The 12,534-nt window shown below is 38.9% G+C and overlaps 1 protein-coding gene across 1 annotated transcript in view; it reads right to left on the reverse strand.

The window, feature by feature from the left end:
- The window catches only part of SLC13A2 (solute carrier family 13 member 2), a 126,133-nt gene that overhangs the window by 68,836 nt on the left and 44,763 nt on the right, over window positions 1-12,534 (reverse strand). The window contains exons 2-3 of the mRNA XM_053704591.1: window positions 8,929-9,057; window positions 3,809-3,945 (exon numbers count right to left, since the gene is read on the reverse strand). Of these exons, the coding sequence (XP_053560566.1) occupies window positions 3,809-3,945; window positions 8,929-9,057 (266 nt within the window). The remainder of the gene's footprint in view (window positions 1-3,808; window positions 3,946-8,928; window positions 9,058-12,534) is intronic.

The following is a 12,534-nucleotide window of genomic DNA, read 5'->3' on the forward strand; positions in this document are numbered from 1 at the left end:
CGCATTAAGCGGTAAGTGAAGTCTATTCTCATCCACCACAGACCAACAGGCCATTCAAAGAGACCTATATTATTAAATAAAACACATGAACCAAATAAGCAAAGGAAGCACAGATAGATTTATGCCTTAGCACAGTTAACGCTGAAAAATTTATTAAATATATTTACATAAAACAACAAATAGATCGCTGAAACTGTGAGCGGTATGTACTGACAACACCTCCACTAGAGGGTGTCAACCCCAAAGTACAGACTGACTGAATGCTAGCATAAAGGTTTAGACATTTATTTACTTTTACAGATATAATTTTAAGACAAGAAAGACTGTGGGGGTGAGAAAAACAACTCCAGTATTCAGCGGACACCACCATTATAGTAAGAGGTATCAGGTGTCATGAATATGCAAGTATCTGGATCTATGTTAAAACAGCCCCAAAACAAGTCGTTTTGTCTTTCACAGTAGATATTATGCAGATAGTGTTTATGCAGTATCTCGTAAAATCTATCAAACATAATACAAGATGAATGGTTGCACATAAGTAGTTGTTGATGCGGTGTAATTAGAACACCAACAGGCAGTCTTTGATTTGTCCAGTTAAATAGAACCGTATTAACATGTAGTGCATGAAAGCACCCTCTGGTATCTGGAGAAAGTAACGGACTGGAGTATCAAAGTTTTTAAAGTTATAAGTTCAACTTATTATACAACCGTATTTTCCTTTCAGCGAACGAACTTCCCAAATCCGTTGTTATGTAGACTGAATCAGCCTTAGGGGTTCACCATCAAAGGATGCTTCAAGTGCGGACACTGTGTTGTCTGTAAATTTATTGTACGTACAAAAACATTTGCCACAACCTCCACTGTCTATCCTATAAAACAGTTTATCAACTGCAAGACTGAAAATGTAATATCCTGCTGCTGCCCGACCTTCTATGTAGGAAAAACAAGACGAATGTTGAAGGATAGGGTCTCTGAGCACAGAGATGACATTAAGGCAGCAGAAGAGGGGGACATCAGAAGTGGAGTGGCACTCCATTTCATGAAACACCATAACTGTAACCCCTCAGACTTAAAAGTAACAGGCATTGAATCCTGTTCACTCTTTGGCAGAGGGGGAGATATCGATAATGTACTCCTTAAAAAGGAAACGGAATGGATGTACAAGTTACAGACAGTAATGCCTAAAGGGCTCAATGAGAAATTTGAATTCGCTGAATTCCTTAAATAAGGAGATGCATTGGTGTCCCTTCTACTTAAATTTACCAAACCTCTATATCTACCCTTAGCCAAATAACATATCTATTATATGTTTATATATATTTTCTCAATCTGCTAACCTCCTTAAAAAATGCTTAAAAATGTTTTGCTATTTTGGAAGTGTATTGGAACGGTTTGCCGTATTTCCTCCTAAGATTTGTAGGAAAATTTGGGTGCACCCTAACGATATCTAACAAATAGATAAAAAATGGCTTTAAAATTTCAATACACATGAACCAATGTATAGATTAATCTAATGCCTGGATATTTTACTGATTCAATGCTTATTATAGGTTTTGATCAAAAAATGCCTAGTACATGTTAATATCAAAAAGGCAACTTAATAACATTTTGTTTAGGTATACATAATATCCCAGTTGCTTGGTTACTATTGATTTATGTACTGTAGGCCCCTTTTAAAGTTAATTACTTACAAGAGGTTTCACAATATATTTTCACCTATTCCTCTATTATGCATACATGAGGGCTGTGGCTCATCTAAGGATTATAATTGGCTACTATCTACCTATGGATCTACCAATGAGCAGCGAGAAGGAAAGTTATAACGCGGCTGCTTTTAGAATCAGCATCCGCTTTGCCCTGAGGAAACCCCTGTGATCACTGGCGGTCACGTGGGGGGTGAAACGCGCATCGGCAGTGACGTAGGAAGTGGAGGTGGATGTGCCTGAAGGACAGTTCGCTGTGGCGTTCACGCTGTTCTATACTGGTTCGATGGTGAACCCCTAAGGCTGATTCAGTCTACATAACAACGGATTTGGGAAGTTCGTTCGCTGAAAGGAAAACACGGTTGTATAATAAGTTGAACTTATAACTTTAAAAACTTTGATACTCCAGTCCGTTACTTTCTCCAGATACCAGAGGGTGCTTTCATGCACTACATGTTAATACGGTTCTATTTAACTGGACAAATCAAAGGCTGCCTGTGGGTGTTCTAATTACACCGCATCAACAACTACTTATGTGCAACCATTCATCTTGTATTATGTTTGATAGATTTTACGAGATACTGCATTAACACTATCTGCATAATATCTACTGTGAAAGACAAAACAACTTGTTTTGGGGCTGTTTTAACATAGATTCAGATACTTGCATATTCATGACACCTGATACCTCTTACTATAATGGTGGTGTCCGCTGAATACTGGAGTTGTTTTTCTCACCCCCACAGTCTTTCTTGTCTTAAATTATATCTGTAAAAGTAAATAAATGTCTAAACCTTTATGCTAGCATTCAGTCAGTCTGTACTTTGGGGTTGACAAACATAGATCCAGATCAACATAACATGACACCTGATACCTCTAACTTTATTGGTGGTGTCCGCTGTTACTGGAGTTGTTTCTTAACCCCTCACAGTCTAAACTGCTCCCTCTCATGTGAATTGGAGATGACTATGTAAAATGCTGGCAAAATAACGTATTGTGCACAATACTTAGAGCTATACTCTAGCTCCACTACGTATGATTCAGCTGTTAATGTGTTTATGCTGCTCGATTTAGATAACTTATACAGATACCTGCACTGACATAGATCCTCAAGGATCACTAAGGTGGCAGATTTTGCATCTAGTACGTAACCACCCTCTAGTGGAGGTGTTGTCAGTACATACCGCTCACAGTTTCAGCGATCTATTTGTTGTTTTATGTAAATATATTTAATAAATTTTACAGCGTTAACTGTGCTAAGGCATAAATCTATCTGTGCTTCCTTTGCTTATTTGGTTCATGTGTTTTATTTAATAATATAGGTCTCTTTGAATGGCCTGTTGGTCTGTGGTGGATGAGAATAGACTTCACTTACCGCTTAATGCGGAGCTTGGCATTTGCTTAGCATCTATACTAAAAAAGGCTGTGCTGAAATCCCTGTCTATCTTTATAACAATCTAATTGCGGTTGTTATTTAATCTCACTTTTTAATGTGAATATTTAATTTTATCTATATCCAGATGCATAGACACGTTTAAAGGGCCATTAAATAAAGTAGCTTAATCACCAAATGCATGATAAAAAGACAATACAATGGCATTTATTCTGACCTTTAAATGAGCAGAAGATCTTTTTTCTGTCAAATTTTAAAATTCATTTAAATTTGCCAGCCCCATGTAACATGTGACAACCATCAGCCAATCACAGACTCATATACATATACACTGTGAATTCTTGCACATCATCATTAGGAGCTGGTGCCTCAGAAAGCGTGCATATAAAAAGACTGCACAATTTTATAATGGAAGTAAATTGTAAAGTGTTTAAAACTCCATGTTCTATCTGGATCATGGAAGTTTAATTTTGACTTTAGTATCACTTTAATTAGGAGTTTCACCCAACCGATACATCTACATAAGGTGTTATAATGTGACTTTAAAGCTTTATAGCTTCAAAATATCCCAAACCAACAGACAAACTATCTTCCATTTGATCTATATAATTGGCAGATGCCATAAAGATTAATTCAACCATTTGTACAGCTTTTTTTTCAATAAAGTTGTTTGTCTATTCAAAGTACATATTTTTGTTAACCAGAAACTCACAGAGGAGGTTTGACTCCAACGATCAGCAGCACCCTCAGCGCTATACGTCTGTGCAAATTCCATTTCTCAACTGCAATTGCCACCAACAGCCCCCCAATAAAAAGCATAGTGGTGTCCTTCAGATATTGATTGCAAACCTGAAATTTAAATAGACACAAATGAGCACCAAGTAATTTGCAAATTGCTAGATCCAGTATTTTCTGTTTTGTAAATATGCATGAGGCATAAATAAAAATGCCTCTATTAAAAATCGGCTAGATTTAGAGTTCTGCGGCCAAAGGGGTGCGTTAGCTACGCGTGCTTTTCCCCCCCCCCGCACCTTTTAAATACCGCTGGTATTTAGAGTTCTCAGAAGGGCTGCGTTAGGCTCCAAAAAGGGAGCGTATAGCATATTTACAGCCACTGCAACTCTCAATACCAGCGGTGCTTACGGACGCGGCCAGCTTAAAAAACGTGCTCGTGCACAATATCCCCATAGGAAACAATGGGGCATTTTGAGCTGAAAAAAACCTAACACCTGCAAAAAAGCAGCGTTCAGCTCCTAACGCAGCCCCATTGTTTCCTATGGGAAAACACTTCCTAAGTCTGCACCTAACACCCTAACATGTACCCCGAGTCTAAACACCCATAACATTACACTTATTAACCCCTAATCTGCCGCCCCCGCTATCGCTGACACCTGCATTACACTTTTAACCCCTAATCTGCCGCTCCGTACACCGCCGCAACCTACATTATCCCTATGTACCCCTAATCTGCTGCCCCTAACATCGCCGACACCTATATTATATTTATTAACCCCTAATCTGCCCCCCACAACGTCGCCGCCGCCTACCTACAATAATTAACCCCTAATCTGCCGACCGGACCTCACCGCTACTATAATAAATGTATTAACCCCTAATCCGCCTCCCTCCCTCCTGCCTCACTAACCCTATAATAAATAGTATTAACCCCTAATCTGCCCTCCCTAACATCACCGACACCTAACTTCAAGTATTAACCCCTAATTTGCCGACCGGACCTCACCGCTACTCTATTAAATTTATTAACCCCTAAAGCTAAGTCTAACCCTAACACTAACACCCCCCTAAGTTAAATATAATTTTTATCTAACGAAATAAATTAACTCTTATTAAATAAATTATTCCTATTTAAAGCTAAATACTTACATGTAAAATAAACCCTAATATAGCTACAATATAACTAATAATTATATTGTAGCTATTTTAGGATTAATATTTATTTTACAGGCAACTTTGTAATTATTTTAACCAGGTACAATAGCTATTAAATAGTTAATAACTATTTAATAGCTACCTAGTTAAAATAATTACAAAATTACCTGTAAAATAAATCCTAACCTAAGTTACAATTAAATCTAACACTACACTATCAATAAATAAATTAAATTAAATACCTACAATTATCTACAATTAAATAAACTAACTAAAGTACAAAAAATAAAAAAAGAACTAAGTTACAAAAAATAAAAAAATAATTTACAAACATTAGAAATATATTACAACAATTTTAAGCTAATTACACCTACTCTAAGCCCCCTAATAAAATAACAAAAAAATGCCCTACCCTATTCTAAAATACAAATAGAAAAGCTCTTTTACCTTACCAGCCCTTAAAAGGGCCTTTTGCGGGGCATGCCCCAAAGAAAACAGCTCTTTTGCCTGTAAAATAAACATACAATACACCCCCCCCAACATTACAACCCACCACCCACATACCCCTAATCTAACCCAAACCCCCCTTAAATAAACCTAACACTAAGCCCCTGAAGATCTCCCTACCTTATCTTCACCACGCCGGGTATCACCGATCGGTCCAGGCTCTGAAGTCTTCATCCAAGCCCAAGCGGGGCTGAAGATGTCCATGATCCGGCTGAAGTCTTGGCCCAAGCGGGGGCTGAAGATGTCCATGATCCGGCTGAAGTCTTGATCCAAGCGGGAGCTGAAGATGTCCATGATCCGGCTGAAGTCTTGATCCAAGCGGGAGCTGAAGAGGTCCATGATCCGGCTGAAGTCTTCTATCAAGCGGCATCTTCAATCTTCTTTCTTCCGGATCCATCTTCATCCCGCCGACGCGGAACCTCCTTCTTCACCGACGACTTCCCGACGAATGACGAATCCTTTAAGGGACGTCATCCAAGATGGCGATCCTCGAATTCCGATTGGCTGATAGGATTCTATCAGCCAATGGGAATTAAGGTAGGAAAATTCTGATTGGCTGATAGAATCAGCCAATCAGATTCAAGTTCAATCCGATTGGCTGATCCAATCAACCAATCGGATTGAACTTGAATCTGATTGGCTGATTCCATGGGAATTTGATTCAATGGGAATTTTCCTACCTTAATTCCCATTGGCTGATAGAATCCTATCAGCCAATCGGGATTCGAGGATCGCCATCTTGGATGACGTCCCTTAAAGGAGCCTTCCTTCTGTGTTAGGACGTCGGAAGAAGAGGATGGATCCGCGCCGGAGGTCTTGAAGATGGAGCCGCTCGTTGTCGGATGGATGAAGATAGAAGATGCCGCTTGGATGAAGATTGCCGGTCCGGATCTCCTCTTCTGCTCGGATAGGATGAAGACTTTGGAGCCTCTTCTGGACTTCTTCTTGCCGGATAGGATGAAGACTTTGGGACCCTCTGGAGGACCGATCGGTGATACCCGGCGTGGTGAAGACAAGGTAGGAAGATCTTCAGGGGCTTAGTGTTATGTTTATTTAAGGGGGGTTTGGGTTAGATTAGGGGTATGTGGGTGGTGGGTTGTAATGTTGGGGGGTAGTATCGTGTTTATTTTTACAGGCAAAAGAGCTGTTTTCTTTGGGGCATGCCCCGCAAAAGGCCCTATTAAGGGCTGGTAAGGTAAAAGAGCTTTTCTATTTTAATTTTAGAATAGGGTAGGGCATTTTTTTATTTTGGGGGGCTTTGTTATTTTATTAGGGGGCTTAGAGTAGGTGTAATTAGCTTAAAATTGTTGTAATATTTTTCTAATATTTGTAAATTATTTTTTTATTTTTTGTAACTTAGTTCTTTTTTTATTTTTGTACTTTAGTGTCTAACGCTCACTTCAGCCAAGACTCTAAATACCGGCGTTAGAAAGATCCCATTGAAAAGATAGGATACGCAAATGGCGTAGGGGGATCTGCTGTATGGAAAAGTCACGGCTGGAAAGTGAGCGTTAGACCCTTACCTACACGACTCTAAATACCAGCGGTAGCCCAAAACCAGCGTTAGGAGCCTCTAACGCTGGTTTTGACGGCTAACGCAAAACTCTAAATCTAGGCGATAGTAAATGACGTATTTCAGTTTTCGCTGGAATCTCCCTAGTATTGGCAATTAGTGCATGTGAGGGAGGAAGTATTATGGACAAAGTAAGATTGGTTGACTTGGTCTATATATGTCTGATTTTTAATTATTTGCAATTAAGATAAAACAGAACATACAGGGAATAGAAAGGTGTCATATTTTAACACTTTATGTCAAATAGAGAACAGAATATAAAACAGTAAAAAAAATAAAAGCTTGCTACAAGTATCTTGTTTGCAGGTGCGTTAAGTACATACTAGTCTAGCTAAATGCAACAATTTTATACCATGAAATCTGACATTTACATATCTTCTCTTCAGTGCCACTACCACAAAACAAATTCCTATTTAGCCGCTTCCTCTGCCCATTCCGCAGCCCTCTCTCTCTTATAAAAGTAATGGCTCCTGAAATGGTAACCAAGGACATCTTAGCCATGCCTCCAGACAGACAGAGAGTAGCTTTTTAGTAACTAAATAAAAGGTTATGTTTAACTTAATGTAGGAAATATGGAGAAATATACTACATCAGACGGGTCCATAATCTTCATCCACAGCGAAGGCGGCACGGAATGATGGTCCGGAGCAGTCTTCCGAGAAGTGGCGATCCTCTGCGGCAGTAATCGGCGGCAGTGGCGCTCCTCGGCGGCAGCGGTGGCGCTCCTCAGCAGCGGCAGTCCTCAGCGAAGGCGTGGAGGTTCCTTTTCAGCTGCACACTGAAGAAAGATTCAAGGTACCCCATATTTATTCCTATTGGCTGAAATTTTCTAAATCAGCCAATAGGATGAGAGCTACTGAAATCTTATTGGCTAATTTCAACAGCCAATAGGATTTCAGTAGCTCTCATTCTATTGGCTGTTTTAAAAAATTCAGCAGCCAATAAAATGAGAGCTACTGATATCTTATTGTCTGATTTGAACAGCCAATAGGATTTTAGTAGCTCTAATCCTATTGGCTGTTTTGAAAAATTCAGCCAATAGGAATGCAAGGTACCCCAAATTGATTGTGATACCTTGCATTCTTTCTTCAGTATACCACGGACGATTGGATGAAGAGGAGTCTCCATGTCGCAGAGGACCGCCACCGCTGCTGAGGACCGCCGATGCTGCCACCAAGGATCGCCACATCTGGGAAGACCGCTCCGGACCTCCGCTCTGCGCCACCTTCGCTGTGGATGAAGATAATGGACCTGCCTGGAAGAAGACTTTCTCCGCCGGACTTCTGAAACTGTGACTACCTATTTGGGGCTTTAGTGTTATTTTTTTTTTTATTTTTTTTATTTTTTAACTTAGGTTTTCTTTGGGCACTTCTTTGGGCAAGAGCTGAATGCCCTTTTAAGGGCAGTAAAAAGGAGCTGAATGCCTTTTTAAGGGCAATGCCCATACAAATGCCCTTTTCAGGGCAATGGGTAGATTAGGTTTATTAGTGTTAGTTTTTTTTTATTTTGGGGGGTTTGGTGGCCGGGTGGGGGATTTTACTGTTAGGGAGGACTTTGTTTATTTTTAATGTAAAAGAGCTGTTTAACTTAGGACAATGCCCTACAAAAAGCCATTTTAAGGGCTATTGGTAGTTTAGCATTAAATTAGAGGGTGTCTTTATTTTAGGGGGGCTTTTTTATTTTCATAGTAATTAGGTTTAATGTTTTTTATTTTGGATAATGTGTTTATTTTTTTCTGTAGTTCTATTTTTATTTTTTGTATTTACAACATATAGACTGCCCTCTGGGCAGGCTTACCAACTAGTTTAATTATAAAATAGTTTTGTGATCAATTTTCAAACTAAAAACTGTGAATTTCTTACCTCTGTTGAGTCCATGATACCCATCATTGGGAACAGCACAGCTGGAAAGAGTGCTGTGATTGCCAGAGGCAGGGCTTCTGTGCACCAAAATATCGCCATGATGATCATTACAAAGCCACATTTTGCTTCCTGTCATGAAATAAAAGCAGAAATTAAAATTTCACATAGGAAAGGCAATTTATTTGTACAGTACAACACACTGAACATAAGAAAAAAAACACAGGTATGCAATGCGATAGTAGAAACATTAGTAAGCTAAACATACTATGCTAATCATGTGAGGAACAGCAATTCATTAGGTATTAGTGATGTCGCGAACCTAAAATTTTGCGTTCGCGAACGTCGGACACGAACTTCCACAACTGTTCGCGAACGGGCGAACCGTGCAAACTGCCATAGACTTCAATAGGCAGGCGAATTTAAAACCCACAGGGACTCTTTCTGGCCACAATAGTGATGGAAAAGTTGTTTCAAGGGTACTAACACCTGGGCTGTGGCATGCTGGAGGGGGATCCATGTCAAAACTCCCATGGAAAATTACATAGTTGATGCAGAGTCTGGTTTTAATCCATAAAGGGCATAAATCACCTAACATTCCTAAATTGTTTGGAATAACGTGCTTTAAAACATCAGGTATGTACACTACTGTTACACTAGATATGAGTTGCACTGGGGTGACACTGTACCCTGGCAGGCGGGCACTGAAACGCACACGTGTGAAGGAAACTGACTGCTATTATTTAACACAGTTAAAAAAGTGTTGTTGTTTTTAAATCTACACTACTGTTACACCAGGGGCCCGATCCGATGAAAATCGTCGCCCGCAAAAGCCGGCGATGCCAATATTTGCACTGGTTTGGTATCCTATATACGGCGTAACTTAGACGTTACACGCGTATATTTCTGCCGTCGCCCGTAGTTTTTTGGGCCATAGGCAGGTATACCAAACCAGCGCAGTTTGGTATCCAATATACAGCGTAAGGACTTACGTGGCGAAAATGGAGAAATCTTACTCCATTTTCACCTCGCCACAAAAAGCAGCCGTAAGAAGCCTTACGCTGACTATTGGAGCCCCGTAACTCCCTAAACTACCTGCTAAATAAAACCTAACACCTAACGCATGCGCGATGTCTATCTACCTGTCAACTGCGATCTGCTAAATAAAACCTAACACCTAACGTATGCGCAATGTCTATCTACCTGTCAACCGCGATCCCCCGCCGCAATCCCTAATAAAGTTATTAACCCCTAAACCGCCGCTCCCGGACCCTGCCGCCATCTACATAAACTAACCCCCTACTGTGAGCCCCTAAAACCGCCACCATCTAACTGATCTATCCCCTAATGTGAACCCCTAAAACCGCCGCCATCTACCTTATCTATCCCCTAATGTGAACCCCTTACACCGCCGCCACCTATATAAAAATTATTAACCCCTAATCTAATCCCCCTATACCGCCGCCAGCTATATTAATATTATTAACCCCTAATCTAATCCCCCTAAAGTAATAAGATCTATTACCAGCCCTTAAAAGGGCCTTTTGCGGGGCTTTGCCCCAAAGTAAACAGCTCTTTTGCCCTATAACCTGCCCTCCCTACACCGCTGCCACCTATATTAATAGTATTAACCCCTAATGTAAGCCCCTTACACCGCCGCAATCTATATTAAAATTATTAACCCCTAATTTAATCTACCTACCCCGCCGCCAGCTATATTATCTATATTAACCCTAAGTATATTATAGTTAATATAGTTATTACATTATATATTAACTATATTAACCCTAATTATATTATAAACTAAAATATTCCTATTTAAATCTAAATACTTACCTATAAAATAAACCCTAAGATAGCTACAATATAATTAATAATTACATTGTAGCTATGTTAGGGTTTATATTTATTTTACAGGTAAATTGTTAATTTTTTTAACTAGGTATAATAGCTATTAAATAGTTATTAACTATTTAATAGCTACCTAGTTAAAATAATTACCCAATTACCTGTAAAATAAATCCTAACCTAAGTTACAAATACACCTACACTATCAATAAATTAAATAAACTACAAATATTTATCTAAAAATACAATTAAATAAACTAAACTAAATTACAAAAAAAAAATTGGTTCAGCCAATCGGATTGAACTTGAATCTGATTGGCTAATTCAATCAGCCAATCAGATTTTTCTACCTTAATTCCGATTGGAATCGGAATTAGACGGACGCCATCTTGGATGACGTCATTTAAAGGTACCTCATTCGTTGTTAGTCCGTCGGCCTGGATGGATGCTCCGCGTCGGCGGAGCGAAGAAAGAAGAATGAAAATTCCGGTTGCTTGAAGACATTGCCGGGATGGATGAAGACCTCGCCGCCGGGATGGATGAAGACATCGGCCGGATGGAAGAAGACTTTGCCGCCGCTTGGATGAAGACATCACCGGGATGAAGACTTCTTCTTTGCCGCTTGGATGAAGACATCGCCCGGATCGGATGAGGAGTTCGGCCCGGCTGGGTGAAGTCAAGGTAGGGAGATCTTCAGGGGGTAGTGTTAGGTTTTTTTAAGGGGGGTTTGGGTGGGTTTAGAATAGGGGTATGTGGGTGGTGGGTTGTAATGTTGGGGGGGGTTGTGTTCTTTTTTTTTACAGGCAAAACAGCTGTTAACTTGGGGTAAATACCCCGCAAAAAGTCCTTTTAAGGGCTGGTACAGAGCTGGGTATTTTATAATTTAGAATAGGGTAGGGAATTTTTTATTTTGGGGGGCTTTATTATTTTATTAGGGGGCTTAGAATAGGTGTAATTAGCTTAAAATTGCTGTAATCTTTTTTTTTTGTAATTTAGTGTTTTTTTTTTGTAATTTAGTTTAGTTTATTTAATTGTATTTTTAGATAGATATTTGTAGTTTATTTCATTTATTGATAGTGTAGGTGTATTTGTAACTTAGGTTAGGATTTATTTTACAGGTAATTGGGTAATTATTTTAACTAGGTAGCTATTAAATAGTTAATAACTATTTAATAGCTATTATACCTAGTTAAAATAATTAACAATTTACCTGTAAAATAAATATAAACCCTAACATAGCTACAATGTAATTATTAATTATATTGTAGCTATCTTAGGGTTTATTTTATAGGTAAGTATTTAGATTTAAATAGGAATATTTTAGTTTATAATATGAATTAGATTTATTTAATAAGAATTTAGTTAGGGGTGTTAGGGTTAGATAGAGTTAATATAGTTAATATAAATACTATAGTAACTAAATTAACTATATTAACCCTAATATAATTAGGGTTAATATAGTTAATATATATAATGTAATAACTGTATTAACTATAATATACTTAGGGTTAATATAGATAATATAGCTGGCGACGGGGTAGGTAGATTAAATTAGGGGTTAATAATTTTAATATAGATGGCGGCGGTGTAAGGGGCTTACATTAGGGGTTAATACTATTAATATAGGTGGCGGCGGTGTAGGGAGGGCAGGTTATAGGGCAAAAGAGCTGTTTACTTTGGGGCAAAGCCCCGCAAAAGGCCCTTTTAAGGGCTGGTAATAGAGATAATTATTTTAGGGGGATTAGATTAGGGGTTAATATA

Source organism: Bombina bombina, chromosome 3 (genome assembly GCF_027579735.1).
Source record: "Bombina bombina isolate aBomBom1 chromosome 3, aBomBom1.pri, whole genome shotgun sequence".
NCBI classification, from domain to species: Eukaryota; Metazoa; Chordata; class Amphibia; order Anura; family Bombinatoridae; genus Bombina; species Bombina bombina.